This window comes from Talaromyces marneffei, chromosome 5, assembly GCF_009556855.1.
Source record: "Talaromyces marneffei chromosome 5, complete sequence".
Taxonomy (NCBI): Eukaryota; Fungi; Ascomycota; class Eurotiomycetes; order Eurotiales; family Trichocomaceae; genus Talaromyces; species Talaromyces marneffei.
Window position 1 is genome coordinate 2,858,180 of NC_072352.1, and position 21,271 is coordinate 2,879,450.

At 46.5% G+C, this 21,271-nt stretch overlaps 8 protein-coding genes across 8 annotated transcripts; 4 read left to right on the forward strand and 4 right to left on the reverse strand.

The window, feature by feature from the left end:
• Positions 1-385: 385 nt before the first annotated feature.
• On the reverse strand, positions 386-1,028 carry EYB26_007356 (uncharacterized protein; the record flags this gene model as incomplete). The annotated part of the gene is made up of 2 exons (XM_054266628.1): positions 386-426; positions 485-1,028. The coding sequence occupies 2 exons, from the start codon at positions 1,026-1,028 to the stop codon at positions 386-388; spliced, it is 585 nt and encodes a 194-aa protein (XP_054122603.1).
• Positions 1,029-2,263: 1,235 nt separating this feature from the next.
• EYB26_007357 (uncharacterized protein) lies at positions 2,264-2,935 on the forward strand (the record flags this gene model as incomplete). Its single annotated transcript, XM_054266629.1, has 1 exon — positions 2,264-2,935. The coding sequence occupies one exon, from the start codon at positions 2,264-2,266 to the stop codon at positions 2,933-2,935; it is 672 nt and encodes a 223-aa protein (XP_054122604.1).
• Positions 2,936-3,485: 550 nt separating this feature from the next.
• Positions 3,486-3,963, forward strand: EYB26_007358 (uncharacterized protein; the record flags this gene model as incomplete). Its single annotated transcript, XM_054266630.1, has 2 exons — positions 3,486-3,632; positions 3,709-3,963. The coding sequence occupies 2 exons, from the start codon at positions 3,486-3,488 to the stop codon at positions 3,961-3,963; spliced, it is 402 nt and encodes a 133-aa protein (XP_054122605.1).
• A 907-nt stretch (positions 3,964-4,870) lies between these two features.
• On the forward strand, positions 4,871-5,596 carry EYB26_007359 (uncharacterized protein; the record flags this gene model as incomplete). The annotated part of the gene is made up of 1 exon (XM_054266631.1): positions 4,871-5,596. One exon carries the CDS (start codon positions 4,871-4,873, stop codon positions 5,594-5,596), a length of 726 nt encoding a protein of 241 aa, XP_054122606.1.
• A 367-nt stretch (positions 5,597-5,963) lies between these two features.
• On the reverse strand, positions 5,964-8,792 carry EYB26_007360 (uncharacterized protein; the record flags this gene model as incomplete). Its single annotated transcript, XM_054266632.1, has 6 exons — positions 5,964-7,597; positions 7,659-7,815; positions 7,889-8,161; positions 8,213-8,295; positions 8,364-8,567; positions 8,618-8,792. The coding sequence occupies 6 exons, from the start codon at positions 8,790-8,792 to the stop codon at positions 5,964-5,966; spliced, it is 2,526 nt and encodes an 841-aa protein (XP_054122607.1).
• Positions 8,793-13,638: 4,846 nt separating this feature from the next.
• Positions 13,639-14,193, reverse strand: EYB26_007361 (uncharacterized protein; the record flags this gene model as incomplete). The annotated part of the gene is made up of 1 exon (XM_054266633.1): positions 13,639-14,193. The coding sequence occupies one exon, from the start codon at positions 14,191-14,193 to the stop codon at positions 13,639-13,641; it is 555 nt and encodes a 184-aa protein (XP_054122608.1).
• A 2,761-nt stretch (positions 14,194-16,954) lies between these two features.
• On the forward strand, positions 16,955-17,377 carry EYB26_007362 (uncharacterized protein; the record flags this gene model as incomplete). Its single annotated transcript, XM_054266634.1, has 1 exon — positions 16,955-17,377. One exon carries the CDS (start codon positions 16,955-16,957, stop codon positions 17,375-17,377), a length of 423 nt encoding a protein of 140 aa, XP_054122609.1.
• A 477-nt stretch (positions 17,378-17,854) lies between these two features.
• On the reverse strand, positions 17,855-20,658 carry EYB26_007363 (uncharacterized protein; the record flags this gene model as incomplete). Its single annotated transcript, XM_054266635.1, has 8 exons — positions 17,855-18,045; positions 18,127-18,167; positions 18,379-18,390; positions 18,452-18,932; positions 18,993-19,512; positions 19,573-19,674; positions 19,728-19,902; positions 19,967-20,658. The coding sequence occupies 8 exons, from the start codon at positions 20,656-20,658 to the stop codon at positions 17,855-17,857; spliced, it is 2,214 nt and encodes a 737-aa protein (XP_054122610.1).
• Between the last annotated feature and the right edge of the window lie 613 nt (positions 20,659-21,271).

Consider the following 21,271-nt stretch of genomic DNA (forward strand, 5'->3'; position numbering starts at 1 on the left):
CATGGAAGAGTGCGGCGAAGAACGGCAGTGTGAATCCTGGAGGATTCTAGAACAAATTAACTTTAGGGCTGACGAGAAGAATTGCTTACATAAATCAGTAACTATCTCGACACACTGTTTAGTTAACTAAAGTATCTCGACAGTGTCGACACACCACTATTTAACTAAGGTGGATCCAGGTCCGTGACATTCCTGGTAATCATGGAAACTCCCGCCAAAATCTCACCGCCCGGCAGTATAATGATCGCTTCAATAATCGCCTTATTGAGCACCGATTGTCGTACTCCGCCTAGGGCTCCGTGCTCCAGCCTGTCGTCCAACTATCACAAAGATAACTTTTCAAGATAACTAGATAAAAAGTAAAATTGACTTTTGTGGAGATAGATTAAAAAGTGAAGGTCACTTTTGTGGAGCGGCAGGAAGGTTCTGAGCGCAGTCAGAAAAAAATGCGCAGATCAGTTGCGCGGAATCGGCTAGCACGCACCTTTTGAGAAGTCATTAATGGTGTCCTGGATTTCCTGTAGGGCTTTATTAGAGGCCTTTTTCCCAATGTCGAAGAATTCTTCAGGCATCTTCCCAAGAACTAGGATGCTGATTTGTCTGCCAGCATCCTTTAGATCCTCAAGGTCCTTTACTAGTTGAGCACAAACACCACTACCAACAATATCCGTCTTCTTATCCTTAAGGGCCTTAAGAACTTCCTCAATATCTTTCTCTAATGCCTTGAAACCCGCTTCAAGGCTATAGACATCCCTGGAGTCAAGCTGAGACTCCAGTGCGATTCTCCTAATCCCATCCTCAATCCGTTGCAAAATAGCAACAACGTCCTTGTGCAAGACTTGGAAGCTCTGTTTCTCAATATCATTAGTGAATTGTAGTAGAGCCTCAATAACTTTGCATGTAACATTCGCAAAAACCCTACGATCACCTAGGGCCTTAGTAACGTGGTAATTATTGCAAGAGCTCGCAAGAGCCCGGGCAGAAAGACTGAGGATAATGAGGGAGAGTAAGAACTGTAAGAACTTCATGTTGATTAATAAGTGTATTATTATTTATAAAGCCTTTAAGAATGAGATGGAATAGGAATAAATATATCTTATATATGCCCTAAGAATATATACTATAGCATATTAATGATATGCCGGTCCTTCCTATTATTATTATTAATAGGTAGAGTTGGCACTGGGTTGGTTAGGTTTTAGGTTGGGACCGTTGGGTTCTGGTTAATGCCAAGACTAGGTTGTTTAGGTTACTAAGGTTAGGTTCTAGTTAAACCCAACCCACAGCCAGCTCTATTAACTTAATAGGCTACTCCCGACAATGATTATATATTACATAGTAGCTAGTTAACGTTAAGGCTCTACGTAAATATGAACTCTGAAAGGGTCTCCACTTCCTACATAGTAGAGTACGTAATCAGATATAAGGACCATAGAATGGACCAAGCCTGATAAAGTATATTAATAATATTATCTTATTTTATAGGCTGAGTCGGGTATTAAACAGGCTCTTTAGCACCATAGTGGGCCGGTAGTTTATAATTCTTGAGCCCGGGATTGAGGAGCAAATATTTGAACTCGATTAGGGTGCCATTGACTTATAAGTGTATTTTTAGAAGCAAGTTTGCCTGTCGAGGGTGATCTTTGTCTAGAAGTGGCTACTATGGTGTCTTGTAATTTCTATCCTATATTTAATTATAGCCTATCTAGATAATATTTAAGGTTATTATCCATCGTCCGTGCGTCAGTTTTATCGGACAAAAATTACCACTTTACCAAAAAGGAGATCCTCTTAGTGGGGCTTCTTGGTAATGGTTCGTATAGGGTTATGTGACGTCCGAAATCACGTCATTATTTTCTAACACACCCCCCCAGTTTCAGACTTCTTATTGGAGGATGAGACTGTTCTTTTTGTGGGTTCCGTTCCGTTCATGATAACTAACCTATTGCTGCTGATGGTCTGCGGAATTGGTTCCGGTGCTGACAATTCGTCGTCAGACTACTCTCATCTTCTGAGCGAGACCGAACCAGATTCATGTCAGCAAACACAAGAACTCATTATTGCTTCGTATTCAATGATTTACATAAAATTAAATGGCTGAAAATAAACCTCCCCAGGACTCTCCCACCGGCAGAGCTTACAAACATTGACCTGGCTATTGAAGCCCGACAGGTGGCATTGTAGTTTAAAATACGGTAGAAGAATCATCATTTACAACTAAAAAAAATCAAAACCAAACTAAGAAGCTATTCCAAGATCGACGATGGCCACGCCCATTAAATTCTATTACTCCCCAGGCTCGTGCTCCTTTGCAGTGCATATTCTTTTGTTTGAGGCCAATGTCTCCTTTGAACCCATTCGCCTTGAAATGGGAAAATTTCCCAAGGAATTTCTTGCTCTTAATCCCAAAGGTCGCGTGCCAGTGATAATTCTGAAAGACGACCATAACAACGACCAAGTCATCACCGAAGCACCGGCTATTCTCACCACAGTTTCTCTGCAGGTTCCTGAAAGGAAGTTTCTAGGAAGCAACAACCTTGAGACTGCCCGAGTGTATGAGTGGATGAATTGGCTATCTGGGACATTGCATGGACAAGCGTTTGCAGGATTCTGGAGACCAGATAGATTCATGAATGAGCCTACCGAAGAGGACGCGCGGCGGATAGCGGAAAAAGCAGTCGAGACTATACTCTCCTGTTACGAGACGATTGAGAGCAAGTTGTATTCTTCATATACGGCATCCGGTGCACCGTTTGCGGTTGGAAATGCCGTGACAGTGGTTGATCCGTACTTGGCTGTGTTCTATCGTTGGGGAGTCCGAAATTTGAAGTTGGACATGACTCGATATCAAAAGTATACGGCATTGTGGAAGGAGTTGGAGAAACTTGATAGTTTTCGACTGGCTTTGGGACAACAGGCTGGAAGTTGGGAGTGAAGTTTTGGTGTAATCCACATCTTCGCTAGGTAACTAAAGGATGCGCTGTTGATATTCAGGATCACATATTGGAACAAAACCGTGCTAGGGCGCTTACAGATGGCGGTCAGGACTGAAAAAGGAAACCTTACAGTGAAAATATATGAGCCATTGGAGCTCTCGCTCTCTTGCAATGTTAGCCCTTATATATACAAGATCTCGTATGAATGATATCAGAAAGAGCGACCGGTGACGTAAATCGGTTATTCTCGTTAAAGATAGTAAGGTTGATTTGTGTTGCGAATTCTCATATTTCTTCGTATAATTAACTAGGGAACAAAACCCCATTCAGTTAGCACTTCCTTAGTTCCAACAGCACCGGAAATATCATGTGATGTATGTTCTCGAAAAGATAGCTGCCTGCTAGACTTGTTCAGCTGATCCCAAGCCGCTTCTACGTCGTATTACCTCCAAGTAAAAAGACTCTTGTCTTCTTCTAACCGTCTGTCCAGCATTATTCATAAATCATCACGACTACTCTTCTGCTATTATTTCTTGACATACCACTACAATGAGCGAGTCTACCCCGACCCGCGAGGAACAACTCGCCCGCATGGCCGCCCACATGGAAGAAAGACAGAAAGAAAACGCAGGTGCCGATCTCAAACTAGACACCCAGTGGTGGGTGCCTGCGATAAACTTTGGGGCTGATATCAAGGTACATTTCCTTTACTCATACGCCAAAAAAAAAAGGTATTATTCTATTCTCTCTAATCTTGTTATATCTGTGGTAGGAAACCCTAGACTCCGAAACAAATGACAGTTTCAACGCCTGTATCGGCAAGTTGATAGATCAGAAATTCTCCCCCGACGCACTCGCTGAGTCGCGGGCTGCGGCCGAGAAGATTCTCGCTGGTTATCCTGCGCTTTTTGAGCGGGTGGATGAGATGATTTTTCAGAAACAGGAGATTTGGGCATATCTGCATGAATATGCCATAAAAGAGAAGGTGGGGGGAACGGATGTTTTTCGGAGTATTGCGCCTAAATAGCGCTCGCTCATCAAGTGGGACGTAGCAAAGCTATAGTATTAGTTTCCTCCTCTCTGTTATTATTCAGCTTTGCAGATCCGTCATCTTAAATTTCTCTACTTTCTTCTGGGTCAAGGCATCTTTTGGTTATTTCTATAAAGTTTGACAAATCTACAGCGTGATGATACTTTGAAACCCCTTTTCTCCCCCTTGTCTAGGCACACCAGATTAAACTTTGCGATACTGGTCATTGATAATTAAATGAAGTCAATTTTAGCTACTGCGACATACCTAGTGGGGACAAGTGGCCGGAAGGTTCTCGCAGATGCACATTAAATATGGGGGTCCATCCTGGGTGTCGATACGCATTGGGCAAAGTGATGGAGAGCCAGGAAGCCGACAGGAATTCGATTCACATACGGTTATGGTAAAAATAAAATAAAACTAACTTATTAACTAAAGCGATTTCCAAACTCAAGCTAAGCTTCCACCACGCTCGGATAAAAGTCCAGGCAAGATCGAATCGGCTTGTTGCAATGTTAGCATAGGGAAAAGTTTGGCTTGAACAAGAGGAATTAGGATTAGGGCTTTGTGGGTCACGCGACCAGCCAATCAGATTCACGTAGCGTAGGTAGATCTCACATCTCCCGCATCACATCACTCGACCTGATCGTTTCCAGGCGTATCAACGATCTCCAATAATCATTCAATTTAATCAGCGATGATACTCCAGTCGCTTGCTCTTCTAGAACTTCTGCGATCCGTATAATTTATTTAACTGTTAAATCCTCGAAATCGGTCAGCACTTGCGCGAGACGCCTACATTCATACAAATTCAAGCTTCTCACATTCAGCATCTCCCTCCAAGCAAAGGAAAGCTCTCACACAGCAACCCAAATCACAACATAAAGATCCCAACGAGTACAAGATGAACCAAGTAACAATATCCTCCGACTCCGACTCCGACGCCAGCATGTTCGCCTCAACAACAGCAACCACCAACCGCCACCCCAATCCTCCTCAATCTCACTCCCATCATCATCATCATCATCATCATCATCATCATCAACATCACCACCCCACAACCCTCCCCACCAATAATAATACATCCTCAACCACAAACCCATCCTCAGAAAAAAGAAAAACCACAACCCACCGCACCCACGAAACAATCCACATAACCAACACAATCCTCTCCTCCAAAGAACTCTTGGTGCTCCACAGTCTCGCCGCAAATGAGTCGGTGCCACGAACGAGAAGAAGGTTTATGGCACAGGTTCTTGAGCCTGGTGATTCTGTTAGGGCATCCAAGCTAGTCTGGGATCGGCCAAAGTCCGACAGTGTTGGCAGTACTGCTGGGAGGGGGGATGGCGGTGCCACAACGGTAGGAGGATTGCAGGTTGCGCCTGGTAATATTATCGATGTCGTTGAGACGGATGATTTGAATGGGTGGGAGCGACTTCGGACGAGGAAGTCGGCGGGTGGCAGTGGTGGATCGTCACCGATGGCGAGGAAGATTTCTTCACCTGGAGGATCGAAAAAGGGACAACAGCAGCATGGAGTTGTTTCTGGGTCACCGTTATCATCGCCCGTTGTTAGGAGGAGAGGGAGACGGGAAGACGCGGATGGGGATGTTGATATGGATATTAGTTAGATAGATCTACAGAGAGGGAAAATAAAATTTAGGTCAGGATATACGATTGTAATAGATACTATCTCAAATAAAACATAATAGAATAAAACAAACTAAGAAAGTCATCGATCATGCCGCAAACAGACTGAACCAAGAAACAAAAGTTATAATATACCATATATACCATCTCCGTCGTCCAAAGTATCTTCGGTGGTGGTATGTGAAAGAATAGCAATAAAGAAAATCAAGAGAGTAGATGTGATAGACGAGAAGATTCTTTGGTAATCATAATCAAAACAAGACAAGAGATGCAACAACTAGTGTTTTAAGAAAGATTTCATATTAGACATCGAAACTTGACAAGATAATCCGACATTGCTCAGGAAGGTCAAGTAGCTTCTGGCTTGGCTGAGCTGGAATTGCCATTGGCAAAGTTTCCATTCGTAGATCCGCCAGCACCATTGCCGCGAGGGCTACCCTTCAACCCGGCACCAGCGCGCTTGTCCTCCTCGCCATCGTCATCGTAGTCCTCATCGACATCCATCTTGCGAGCAGCAGGTTCGTGCAATGGTGCCGGCTCCTTGCGACTAGGTTCTTCCTTGACAGAAGGAGCCTGGGTATCAGGACCGGCCGATGGTGGATTAGACGGCGGCTGGGGTCCTTCAGACATAGGTGGGATGGCAGAAGGGCCAGCTGGCTGCTGCATATGTTGGATAGATGGAAGCGTAGGGGGATGGTGCGCAGCTTCGGAAGGATGGTAGTTCTCGTTAGCACGACGTTGTTCTTCGCGACGTGCCTCCGATGAGCTACGTCGGTGCAATTCACTAGGAGGTGTGACACGGCGGCCGATCTCATCCTGACGAAGACGAGTCTCTTCGTTTGCAATTTTCTTGTTTGGTCCATCAACGCTATCCCAGTCGCGGCCACGCTTCATGGCAGACGGAGGACGGTCATCGATACGGTCACGAGCAGCAGCATCAGCTGCAGTCATTGCCGAGGCTGGAGGAGGGGCACCTCCGGCAATGCCCGCACCACCGCCACCTTGGATGCTAGGACCATGATGAAATTGTTGGTGAGGGTAAGTGGGACCTGGTGAAGAAGGACGATCCGAGATCTCGCGAAGTGGTCGAATCTCAGTAGGAGGAGAAAATGGACGAGCCGGATAACCTGGTGGAGGAGCTGCTCCAGGGGCTGGAGCACCATTAGGACCGAGAGGACCACCCCGGAACCCAGCACCATTAGGAGGACGATCATGAGGACCAGGAGGTGGGGCTGCAAGTTGAGGCAAGGTGTGTGTTTGAGGGTACGCATTAGGTGCTGGCGAACGAGGAGCTGGTCCACGTGGCTCTGGGAAGGCAGATCGTAGATCCTGACGAGGGCTCGGGTGCTGTCCAGGAGCTGGGCCGCGAAGACCTTCACGCGGCTCGTAACCTGCTGACGGTTGTGGAGGATGTTGAGGGGCGTTTTGAATGTCATTGATGCCGCGGTTCCAGTCAGCAATCTGACGAGGAGGTGCTGGCGCCTGTGGTGGAGGTCCACCAGTTGGAGCAGGAGCTCCCCATTGAGGAGCAGGGGGTGCACCAACACCTGGTCCCTGGTAAGCCTGAGGATGGATATCCTGTGGAACTGGTGCTGGAGCGCTGCCCTGCGTCTGTCCTTGGGCTTGTCCTTGAAGCAACTGCAGGCGAGCCTTGATATGAACATTTGTAGGATCCAAATCTGCTGCGCGACCGTATGCATCTAACGCGTCGGCAGTTTGGTTGTTACACGACTCATACAATGTACCAAGGTCATACCAAACTTCCGAAATGTACGGATTGAGTCGGATGGCACGGGAATAGGCGTCAAGAGCGTCGCGATATTGGTTGATCTGGTAGTAGAGAACACCAATCGAGCACCAGAAGGTAGGGTTACGTCCGTCGCGGTAAACGGCTTGTTGGTAGGCCTCGTACGCCTTGGGGTATTTCTGTTGTGACATGTAGCAACGACCGAGGAGGTACCAGCTTTGGGCGTCATTGTTGTCTGCGAAAAAGTAAACGTGAGCATTTTGACTTGATCGATCGCCAACGTTGTGAGAACTTACCAGCGCTGACCGACTTCTCCAAATACTCAATAGCCTTTTCCTGGCTTGCGTAACTTGTGCTCTGTTGGTGGTACAACCATCCGAGCTGTTGTAGAACCTTGGCATGGTTCGGGTCTTTGTCAAGCACTCGACGATAGGCCGCTTGCGCAGCATCAAACTATTGTGTAATGTTAGCGCAATGATCAGTGGCACTGACTTGCACAGCATCAGACAGAATTAGAATTACTTACGTCTTTCTGTTGCTCATGAACATGACCGATTTGAAAGTAGATATCTTCTTCGGTCAACGGACGGGGAGGATCGTTGACAATGTATTTGAAGCATTCCAAGCTCTGGTTGAACTTTTGCTGCTGCTTGTATATTATTCCGAGACGGAAGTAGATTTCATTGGCCTTTTCAAAGTCGGGGGCCATGCGCATGACCTGAGAGAAAGCCTCTTCGGCGTGGTCGAGAGATCCATAGCGATCATACAAGATACCAATGCCGTACCACAGTTTGGGCTCCTGGAGAAATGTTAACTATGACGAAAGCTCACCGAAGATAACGCGACAAACCTTTGGATCCCTCAGGTGATAGAGCGCCTGCTGGTACGAAGTGTAGGCTTCCTGCAGGTTGTCCATCATAAGATGACAGTGACCTAGCACAAAGGTCAGCAACGGTTACACGAGGATGATCTGATTGATGTAACATAACGTGAATGCATACCTAAGCTGCCCCATGTCTCCCCACTCTGAGGGTCTAATTTGAGGACTTGCTGAAGATATTCGATAGCTTTGGGGAATTGCTCTCGAGTCCGCATGATTTGAGAAATGGCGGTCATTGCAGGAATGGACCATTGATTGTGTCGGAGCGCCTGCTCGTAAGCAGCCATACCGCCGTCGAGATCGCCCATCAATTCAGTCAAACTTCCTGTTTTCTGTTAGATGTGCTCCATACATTTCTTGTATTGAATTACATACCAATCTGAAGCCAGACTTGCTCGTTCAAAGCAGCAATCTTCTGCGCCGTGGTCAAGGGAGGACCTTTCTGGCCAGCGGATTGCACAGGAATATGACCATTCAATTGTGGATGGGCCGCAAGAGGGCCATGATGAGGAGGCACGCCTCCGGGCGGCGATGGTTGAGGATGGGCCATGGTAGGGCGAGTTCAGTCCGTCGCACGCTTCTACCTCCGATCGATTTATACGCGCCGAAGGGTCAAAGTATTGACGTAGCGAAAATAACGCGCAACTGCGATCGAGTTGAGACAAACCAAGTGTTGTGTGTAGAATTATCCAAGAACGTGTCGGAAGGGAGCGTTGTTTGTGGCTGGGCAACCGCCGGCGGGTAGCATCAGCCGTCGTCAGCCTTAGCAAGCGTAGCTCTGGACAGTACTATGGGGGAAGGGAAGGTAAGTTGAAGAAGGGAAGGAAAGAGAGTAAGGGGAGAGAGGTGATGCGTTAACAGGATACTGGAACCGGAGGGGGACGGAAAACAAGATGAAGAATGACCCAGCTGGTAAGGAGAGAGAGAGAAGAGAGGAGAGAGAAGAGAAAGCGAAAGAGCGAGCGAGAGAGAATGGGCTTTTTTCTCGAGGGGCGGGCGGGAAAGAGGGTGATTTTTGCCAAGATGCGCTAGTGGTTGTGTAGCTCCTCACAGACTCAGCTGGAGAGGGCAGTGACGGGCAGTCACGTCCAGCAGAGTAGTCAAACAGACAGGACGGGAAGGAGGGAGCTCTCTGGATTAGCTAAGCAGGGTGTGTCCGGCGACAGGTCTGGGACAAGGTTTAGCTGTTTTAGTGATTTGTGCTAGTGGAGTCTTAGCAAGTTAGCATGGGTCATCGTGTCTGCACCAGCGACTCCTAGTGTGTCACAGCGGCAAAGCGGCCACCGGGGGCTAGTCTGGCCCGCAGAGTCCCGATGCGGAAAGTCGACTGTACTTATGTAAGCAAGCGCATGAGATGGCTGTGTCTCCACTGTCTAGTGACTCTAGTCCAGGGGAGGATGGAGTGGATCCCGATCACAATTGATCTGTGTAACGCGATGACTGGTTGGCTTGTTCGGGGAGGTGGAGCCTGCCCAAACATGCCAGCCTGAATGCGACGTCAGTGCACATCCCACAATTAGCCGCCTTTCTTCGCCCCATTTCTTCTTGTCCTGTACGGAGGATAGCTTGAGTCCGGATGTGTGCTTCGTACTGAGTAAGGAGTCAGGACTCCGTTTATCTTAGTTTCTACATAGTTACTCGTAGTAATGTTCGTCACATTTTGATTATATCGAGTCTATGCCATATGGTATTGAAACAAGCATAATTATAGAACATCAAGTTCCGAGTAGAAGTGTCCGTATCCTTGGTAACTAGAATCACAATAGAATGACATCAAACGAGTCATGATGGCCGACCATTACGAACTCAATGAGGAGAGGCGATGATCCCCTCGCAAACAAGGACATACATACTCGTAGTAGTCGTACGCATGAAAATTCCAAAGCGCGCCCGTTTATAATAACAAGGGTGAAAACGGACGATCATTGGACGAGGCATGATCAACCCGATCCTATCAGTCTGGTTACTACGCAGTACTAAAGCTGTACTAAGATCGCGACACCGACATCCTTTGTTGTACATGGCACCACGTTCGCGTCGATGCCCGTCCTACAGCAGTGGACAATGGGGGGCGGTAGCCATATTCCTTTCAGTCTGCCTGTCTGCCAAGCCCCAAACCCGAGACCAGACCAAAAAGAAAAAAGTTCTTGTTTTAAAAAAGCCAAAAGCCCCATCCCTTGTTTTCTATTCACCAGCCATCAGGAATCCACCATGGCGCCAAGCCCTGATAAATGGGCCCGGTGGAGACCGTCGGTCTGACATAGTTTGATTAGAAACCTTAGAACAGGAAAGAAATGATACAAAGTGGGGATGGGTTCCACTGTCTGGTCCCGTCGGCGCATGTGGCCCGTGGGCAACAGAAACAGAAACAGTCAGTCAGCCAGGTTTGAGAGTGTGAGAGCCTGAGATGGCGATTCGAAAAATGGACTCTGGTCAGCGCTACATGACGGATATGGAGAATTAAAGACTAGCTTACATTGGAGAACGTCCCCGTGCTGCTGCCAGTGCCGAGTAATTAAATAGAACAATCAAAAGAGCACTAAAAAAAAAAAAAAAAGGCGATACTTCCCTCTATACAGACCCACTCACACTCGTGACTAACTTACGGAGTGGTAACGTAATTAGCTAATTATCCTTCTGATGAGGGAGGCTTGACTGGAGAACCGCATGCCCTAAGACTAGTGGTGCCGGACCCGGCCTATTTTTCGTTTCTTTTTTTTCTGCATCTCTCTGGGGGACATGCGCCGAATGTGGGTTAGTTGCCTGGGTAGAGGTATCCACTTTTGATTTTACTGCATTATGCCCAAGCCCCAACAGCCACCATCCTTGTTCGGCTGTTTGACCTTGGATTTGACTTGACGCTGGGCTGGACACGGGGACTACGGAGTACTGTAGTAACTGTACGCATGGTACGGAGGACTCCGGAGTTGATGTGATGGATCAATTCGATCCATGGTATGGCGGCCAATAGACAGGGTCGTCTACATTCTATTCTGTATTATTGCTTCATGCTGTGCCTTACTCTATATACCGTATGCATATTTGTAGGGATTGTGTTTCAATCAACACAAAGCACCTGAAGAACTATAAACGTCTGGGGCACACCCTCTACATGAAACCACCGAAATTATCATCTTAATCCTATCGTAATATTTTCATGCCAAAACTCATATCGACTGCCTTCCCTGATAAGCTGTACGACCAAAATAGGGAGGGAGTACGGAGGGAAGCATAAATAAGCCGACCATCGGACAGTGAGTCCGTGACCCACGAGGAAAAAAGAAAGGAAGTCAAGTCAGCAAAGCGCCATGCAAGCTTGTGCGTACATATACTACGTCCAATGCACTCTATCCCAAATCGAGTTAGTGCCGTACAACAATTGGTGGGTGCTGGCAGGCTGCAGATGCATTGTCACAGCCATACAAATAATAACTTGGTTAATATGTATGATTATGCAGCGTATACATTTCCGATACGGAGATACGTACACAGCCAGAGTACGCAAAATGCACCGTTTTACGATCTTCCCGAGCGTCATCTGTCACCTGCCACAGTGCGCATCAGCCACACCTTATGAACGACGTAGTGGCAGCCACGTAGCCACAATCCAGCTATGCTCTACTCGTAGTTGGTCGCGATTCCGTCCCAAGCATTTATTGTCGAGAAATATTTGACGCTGTCTATCATATAACTTATTCCTTCATTCTGAAAATCGTTTTTTTCCTACGTACATACTCTGAATGGTCTGGCGGTAGCCGAGCCATATAGGCTTTTTCTAGAACCAGTATTAGGTACATAGTATCCATTTTACCGAAACTCTACATTTGGTCTCGACGATCGGGAACATGTCGTGGCCGCCGTAGGCTATATTGGCGACTAGGAGGCGAATTACCTACGGTACCGTGGTTCACCACGATTCCCGAAAATTTCAACATTAAATAACTGCATTACTCCGTAATATGGCTCCAATTGATCTGGCATTTGATTTGTTTAAAGTCGCTAAACCCTAGGGATAATATGCACGACACTCAGATTACAAGAGACTTTGGTGTTGATCGTACTAACTGCATCTACCGGGTATTCAAATCTCGTCCACAAAATATAAGATTGACATGGATATCTCTTCCTTACATACACATTCCATTCCACCATCTGGCGTACTACAGAGTTATTTATTTTCTGGCATACTGGAGGCGCCTCAGGTAAGGCAAAGTAAGGAAAACAAGGCATGTGGCAGATCAGATCCCGTGACCCACTTCGATAGAACTTACTTTCTTCCGGCGCCCCCCGGGCTCGCCGGCCGTTGCTCCTTACATCAACCTTTTTCTTCCCCTGCGAGGTCTGCAATAATCTGTATGACCGAGTTGTTAAGTTATGTAAGATGAGATACGTAAGTTAATGTTAACTAGTTACGGGAGGGCGTTACCGTGGTTATGTAATGCTGATTATTGAAGCTTGATGGGAGTTGATGGACAGGCTTATGTAGAGACCTGCTTGATCCATGATCATTTACTTAATGATCAATTCTCAACGAGGATAGGTGATTAGAAGGTAATCCCTGCTTGTGCATGTGCATGAATCACGTCGCATAACGAGGAGACAAGACGTTATTAAAGACTCGCCACCCCCGCCCTTTTACTCTCAACGCTCGAGTGCCAGAAATACTCTGTGCCCTTTCCTATACACACCATCACGGCATGGTTTATACCTCGTGTAGACCGACCTTGCCGATGTGTATATTCAATGATTGGCATACTCAAATATGCGTGTGGCTTTTCTTCACCACGTAACATACAATGTGCTATCATTGACATTCTGATACCTGGAGTAATATTTTATTTATGACGGTCCTGGTGGCTTGTGTTGAGCTGTACCGATTGATACTACCGACACTCAAGACACCGCCACCGTCAGCACCAACGCAGTATACCACATCGCTACGAATCAAGTCCGTTTGTATCCCGAGTGTATTAAGTGCCAGGTAATTCAGATCCTCAATAGCGATACCAAAATCGTCACTGTGCCGTATACTCGTGGCCAACGTTATCGCACTTCTGGGGCTGCCGTTTTCTATATCGTAGCGATCAATTTCGTCGCCTGATGTGCCGCCTCCAGATCCATGTTCTCTAATAAGCTCTCCATCTACATCTTCGAACATCCAAGATCAACCTTCGGGTCTCTAGATGCCTCGCCACGCTTGAAAGGGACACCGAGTCCAGTTCCCTGATCAAAAAAACAGACTCCAAACAACGTATTGCAACCCATACCGTGGGACCTCTACAGACCTCCTCACTATCCATCAAGACTGTTGGCGTGAGGTTTGCATCACCATCGGTCAAAAAGGGGTACAAGGCCCCGCGATCGGCAGCCTCAAAGAGACCACAGGTAAGATCTCCCTACTGCAGGTTCTTGATATTAGGATCAAATGAACCGGGAGAGGCACGCTTCACCGTCCGCGCGACAACAGCCTTTCCTCCGGTAGGCTGCATCTCAGGCTCTATCACCCACACAAAAGGTTGAATAAACATGTAGAGATTATTCTTGAACACTTCACCCGGCTCAGAGCCACGAACACCCTTCAGTCCGCGGGTAACAATGAGCTCGACAAAGGCATCTCGGATTCCGCTTTTGGAGACCATGTCAACTAGGATTCTCTTGACTTCTTCCTTAGGAAAAGGTAACTGAAGCCGTAACTTCTTGCAGCTGGTTTGTAGCCGGGCGAGATGTTCATCAAGTCGGAAAAAGCGTCCGTCCCAAACAGATGGTACGTCGTAGGTTAGATCGCTGTGCATGAAACCTTGATCTAATAGCGGTATGCGAGCTTCGTTGACTGGGACGAGTTCTCCTTCAATCCAGGAAACACCTCTGGCGAAAGGGTTCTTGTCGTAGGTGGCTTCTAGAACGCCCATGCGGTCGCGGTAGCCCGCGAAGATTTGGTCCATTGTAGCCATGATGGGTATACTGGGCGATTCGTTGGAGATGATAGATCAACGACGATGAGCGCATGTTCAATTCGATTCTGGTGAATGTACCCAAATCATCTCGGAGAAATCCAGTGGTTAATAAATCCAGCTATCGTATAAGAACATTTTCGAAATGACAACTTTTCGTCGTGAAGCTCTAAAGCTCCTCAGGTACGCACCCCACGTTCCAAGGTTTGTCCTAATCTGGTAATTCCTAATCCAGTAAAAACACGCCAATCAGGAAGTATACTACACACGCACAGCATGATGACAGGGCCTGGATGGGATGTAACTTGTACTTGAAAGAGCACAAAAAAGATCCACGCACTAAAATATACCTAGCAAGGTTAGGTAATCATATCATCTGCACGCACTCAATATGATAGCCCTACGGTAACCCTAACGCAGGTTATCCGGAAGAGGCAATTGAACATTCACGAACAGTGATCAGTATGACAAATGAGAATAATGTAACTTTGTGCCCTCTGTTAAGTAACTTAGCAAGTCAGTTTGGCATCGACATAGGCGGATGAACATAAGCGATCTGAACCAGGGTCGGCTCTATTCTTGGGTAATTATCCAAGCGCTCGAAATTCGCCAGTTCCAATACATTCCATGAGCTACTATTTTGAGAGAACATACAAAATAAACTATCTCGTCACTTCTCACTCCAGTTGCGGTGAAATTATATCAGCTTAGTGCTAGAGAAATTAGAGCTATCTTAAACACACAGGCAATGAGAAACTTCCTCGAATCTGATGGATTCTTAGTAATCTTGTGAGTTCCCTTCCATTTCAGACAGCCGGACAAAATCCGTAAGATTCAGTTGAGAGCATATTGAACTATTTCTTTTCTTCATATACGCCTTCCATCAAGGCACTAAGATGTCAGGGAGAGGGCCATCACTAAGCCCGTTAATTCATCCGTATTGCGCGTGAGCATGCGTAAAACTCCCAGAATCCGTCATCTCCTTGGATGGAAAGAATGGGGGAAATTTTGGACCATGACTAAGGATCCGTATTTGATGCAGCCTCCTTTGATCCAGCCCAACGCCACATCGGTCTTGACGAGACTGCCAAGTTGTAATATCGTACATTTTGCGTGTTACGGATTAGTAGGCCTCACAGATCCTTCGGACGGTTTCCTCGTCCTGCATGAAAAGTCTGAATCCTTCCCTGACAAGCTCGCACTGTAGAACATGTCCGGCTTGTGTCTCGAAAACGCATGGCTTGCTTATATTTCGGCTTTCTATACAGCGCAGAAACAAAGCTTCCGTTCTAGCAGATGAGTCATTGCATCTTACGAGCAACCATCAGCCAACAGGCTATCCATTTATAACAGCGTCAATGTGGCCAGCAGACGATGAAACTGGTGCATAAACGAGGTCTGGGCACAGGAAATTGAGCACCGCCCAGTACGTACATCCACACCGCTGGCTGGAAATCTTCAACTTGAATACAAGAACCAATATTTATTGAGTATACTAGTTAGTAGTCCCTGATTCTCTCACCTTCCCAACCAGGTTAATCAGCCTCTAAATTGATGGGTTAGAAGTATGTAGATAAGCTTTCTTCAGCTCTTATTGGAGTCAATTATAGAATATTGACTCAACATCTTTTTGAGGCAAGCCTTTGTTAATAATAATAGAGTGAAAAACGAATGACCCACATTGTTCAGTCATCGCCTTTCCCGTCTTAGTACAGAAGTAGTACGTACAAATCCAGAAAGCTTTCCGGAACAGGAAAGTTGAAAGTTTTAGCTGCACTCTCCCTCTTCAATCAAATCCACAGTTCTAAAACTTAACCGGCCGAAAAATAATTGACTATAAGATTTATTGCTGGTTTGTTTAGGACTAAGGTCACATCCCGGGGGTCCTCCATGCGGTTAACTTTTCAGCCGTAGCTGGAGATAGAATGGGGTGTTCTCTTCTCACGCTCAAATAGGCAACTCGTAGGCTTGAACCCTACCTAAATTGCGGCTTAACGTTAAAAAATCTTAAGTTACGATTCAATATCTAGAACACGGATCACAGGCTCAGAAAAGAATTCCAATGTACTTTGTAATGGCTTCAAGAAATTTGGAATTTCTGTTTCATCGCTCTTTAAAATCATTCAACCTTCCTATTCTATATTTTAAGTAGTAAAACATCAATTTTAGGACGTTTTAGAGTACCTTTACTTCATTGAGGGGTATCTTCTCCATAGGGCTGGCCGCCCCACGAAAACCCAGGCTGAGATCTCCACTATATTCTTATTTTTTCTGGCAGTTTATAGTTGAGGCTTTTTGTCTCAGCGCCTCGCGTCGGACTGGGGCCGACGTGTTAGCTTAAAAACACTGCACTGTACTCCCTGGTATTATCTAATATATTGAGAATAGTTAGTTAACTAAGTTACCTAACTAACTTACCTATTTATTAATATATTACTTTTATAAATCTCCTAACCAATTAGAAGCTATAGATTATAGTAAGCTATAAACATTTGTATGATCGTATTGTGTACTCGAAAAGTGATATCACGTACAGAGTAGGGAATCGACTCACACAAAAAGCTATATAAGGATCTGTATTCCTGCCTCTCATCAGATACTTTTTATTCTTCATTCCTCAACAACAATCATCAATACACCTTCCATTATACATGTGAGTAGACTTGTGCTGCAAGACACCTCATCTCTAGAACACTACTCTGATACTGCCTTAGCCGTCTCGATCGAGTCAATTCGTCCACGAAGCTACACACCATCAAAAATGAAGACCTCCATCATCGCCACTTTCGTCAGCCTTCTGGCCTCCAACGCCCTGGTTCAGGTTGCCCAAGCCGCCAACTGCGAGGGATCCCACAACGGTGCCTGGGGCGGTACAACCTGGGACGCCATCAACGCCGCCATTGCACAGACTTGCAACTCCGAACCCTACAATTCTGGTTACAAATCGGCCGAAAATATCGCCGGCTACGTCGTTGCATCCGCTGAAGCCGACGTCGGCACCGGAGGATCGCCCAACTGCTGGGCTGCCATGTACCAAATCCGAGACCAGTGCTTGGATACTGGAAACGGAAAGTATGCTACACAGGGCTGGTGGCAGTACGGAGACGAGTACTACTTCCTGTGGGCTTGGGATCAGGCTGATTGCCGTCACCAGCTTTCTGGCTACAACAACCGTGGCTGTTAGAGGATTTGAGATTATACATGTTCGTCAAGTAAAAGGATGAAACGATATATATCCGCTAGAACGAAGCGAATTGATCATGTATACACTCTTTGACACCAAACTACTTCCTACTTTATATTGTGTTCCAGAAGAAATTCGATGCCTATAAAAATCTATCTAGACTGCCCCTGCTCGCGACAACCCAGGTCAACGCCTAGTTAATCCCTCATCCTTAGAAACAGGTCAGTGATTTGTGGCACAACATATCGTACTGGCAAACCGTCGACCTCATCAAAAAAGATTAAAACTCTAAATGCTAAGCTCGATAATCGTGCTGCGGCAAGTACATGAGCCCTATGTGGCCCTAACCCTACCTAAATTAAGGTGAGACAATCCTGGTTGCCATTGGTGAGTGCTTTTAGAGCGTAAAGACTTATCCGCATTAATGGTTTTTGTTTTTGGCGTAGAGAATGTTGGAAACGCAAGTTGAAGACACGTTCAATGTAGACGAGGAAAGCTCGAATTCGCGCGCGTAAGTTCCCAGGCGGAACATGTACTCGAATAGTTCTTAGGGGCATCTAGAGACGCTGTAGAACGTGAAGACGCTGTTGGATTTGGAGATACTGTTAATGGTTGGGTTGGAGAGGACAGAGCCTTGACGGGTGATGAGGTTGAGAGTAACGTCCCACCTGGCTCATATCAGCTCTTGTATAATGAAAATTACTGAAATTGACATTCATTGCACTGGAAGGATATAGAGAAATACGTACCAGACAAGCATATCATGCTGAGCCTGGATTTTCGGCGTCTTCTGGTAAAGTATTAAGAAATACACCTGTTTTGAGGGGAAAGAGAGAATAAAAGTAATGCCTTTCTAGATTTGTATAAAAAGTAAGAGAAATGATTACTCCCCAACATATGTTCACATTTACGAACTTGATATCAGAAGAAAGAAACAGAAACAGAAAAAGGAGAGAAAGGATTAACATCCATCAACGAATGAATTTTTGGGCCAGTCGTACCCAGTTTGCGACCTATACCAACAGCATTAGCAAGCTAATCTCCAACCCAAACAGAAACAGAAAATATACATACCACAAAGTCAAATTAGGATTATGGTACGCCTCAGGATGTTGCTTAATATACTCCGTTGTCCCATACCCCACCGGATCACACGTAATACTAATTTCATTCGGATCCTGATAAATCCGAATATAATCTACTCTCATCGTAGCAGGCCACGTCTCGGCCAGCCCCGTCCAATTGAGCATCGCAAATGAAGGCGACATACCAAAATTCAGGATTGGGTACATTGGCTCCACGGGGATTACTCTCTGGCCAATGTTACCATTAGGGCGAACGGCTTTAGCGTCGATAGTCCAGGTCTTTTCGCTGCCGACGAACCAGGTTACGTTCCCATTGGCGCCGGGAGCATATTCAAAGGCGTAGATTTGGTATTCTTTGCCGTCGTACCAGTTGTTGTTGAGGTTGGTGAGGCCGGAGGCGACCTGTTGGAAGGGGCCGCCACGGTAGGTGTTGATCTCGGTGATGGATGGGTTGTAGACGGCAGTGAAATCTATCCCACGGAAGTATTAGAAAATGATATGCTAGAAAAATGAGAGACGCGGGGACGTACCATAATCTGGCAAATACCACGTATCATACGGCGCCAACTGCAAACTCTGAGAGACCACGCCAATCCGATCCTGCATCTCATCGAGCACTGTAACACTAGCCTCAATAACATCAATTTCTGGTGCACCCCTCGACTTCCCAGGCGATGGATGATCCACACCCGGACACGTACAAGCCGGTAAACGCATGCCAGGCAAAAAACTCAAGCCATCCGTCGAACTCTGGTTTGCCGTGATTCCCACATCGCAGATATCATCATAGCTGTATGGCCACATCCCATCTGTAGTTGCTGCGTATCCAGCTCGTCCCAAGTTACCCATTGCCCAGAAACCGGGCCAGAAACCAGATGTGTCGCCTCGTCCGGGAAGGGAGATACTGGCTTCAAGTCGTCCGCCTGAGAAACACATTTGGTTCCAGGATTGGAGCATGCCAGACCGAAAGCTGAGGTTGTGGTTGTCGTAACTGTCGAAGTGGATTTCTAGAACACCGTTTGATGTTGTTATTGCGTCTGGATCGTACCACTACACATCTTGGTCAGTGATTCGCTTTGTGTAAATGGTGTGATGGTGATAGATAGATACCTCTAGATCCTCAGTCACTCCGTACCAAAGATCCACTCCCTGAAAGAACGGATCATCGCCTTCATAAAAGGTTCTGCCAGGCGTATTGAACTCGTCGGAAAACTTCCCACCATTAGTCCTTTTGAACCGAAGAAGCAAAAAGAGAAAAGACGTACGACAAGCTGCCATTCAGTTCCATCAGCCGCCTTTTTCGTCATGGCTGAGCTTGGCGTCATAGGATCAATAAGACCGGTCCTGACATTCTTCAAGAGCGGCCTTGTCATTGAAATGCACATCGGGTCCAGTGTGCATGGGTCTCGAGAGCTTTGGACGACACCATCCACGAATGTCCTGGTGAATCGTCAGTGGCCATCCAGTTTCTAAAGTCAGCAAGTAGGAGTGCACAAGAACATACGTGACAGGATAAATAATAAACAGGGCCACAATCCCCGTCACTAACAACGCCAACCCACCCACATTAGCCAATCCCCTGTTATTACATATATCACAGTCTCGCTCCCTGTCCGCCGGATCAGGATTATGCAAATAATCATCCTTCTCAACATCCTCCGGGAACAGCAACAACCCCTCCGTCGGCATAATATTATACTTCTCCGAGACCGTCTGCGTATTCACATTCTCATCATCACTACTCGCATGAGACGGCGCTCTTGAGTCTGCAAAAGGATAAAACGCGTATCCGCGACTGTCTTGGCTCAGGTCTGAGTGCGAGTCGTCCCAGCTGGTGCAGCTGTAGGAGATCATAGACGGTGACTTGGAGCGCTCTGGACTTTCCCGAGAGCGACGCACTTTTCGGGGTGGTGGGAAGAGGAGTTCTGAAGATTCAGTGGGGGATATCAATGGAGGTGACATCAATCCATCGCCTCCGGGGGTAAGTGCCGTGATTGTTGATGGCCCTGCCGAGTGTCTGATAACTGATGGAACTGGAGAGCGGCGAGTAGATCGTGCTGATAGTGTATGTTTCAGTCGTTCTCTGCCGTCATCTTCCATGTCAACGAACGGTTCATGGCGGCCTGAGTTGAGCCGGATGTGAGGAGTACTCCGAGTACTCCTGGTTGTGAGTTTGTGCTTGATGTCCTCCGCCATTTTCCTTCAGTCGAGTCCTAGATAGACTATGTGTTTTTCTGAATCAAGATAAAGCGCGCCGCGTGATCCGTGTTGCCGACTATTTTGACAACATTCAAAACTCCATCTCCTATACAATGAAGCCCGATTCGAAACGCGATTTGAAAGACCGACAAAGATAAAGACAGAACAGAACCATAAACAAACCTGTAACCCAAAATAAAAACAACAGCGAGTGGACGGGATCAATGTCTATTGTCCCTACAAAACCAAGAAAAGACTGTATATAACAACGTTGTCCACCACACGGCGCGCTGGCTGATTAGAAGCAGAGGGCAAGAACAGAAGGTCGAATGAGAGAAAGCAGTGTAGGATGAGCCGACCAGTTTGGAACACTGTCCTGGAAGCCTGATGGACACCTTGTTTGTCCACCACCCAATGGATTATCTCTCGCGGTATCTAGGATCTTCCAATAAGCAATGAGAATGGAGGGTGAATGCGGAGAACGGGTTGAGCTACTTCCAAGGTTGGGATCTGAGAATGCTGGAGCGGTATGTACATTACGTGCCTTGGATATAGCACTGCGGATCGTTCTTTTAACACTGGAATGGCTAAATATATTTCCTGCGAGAGA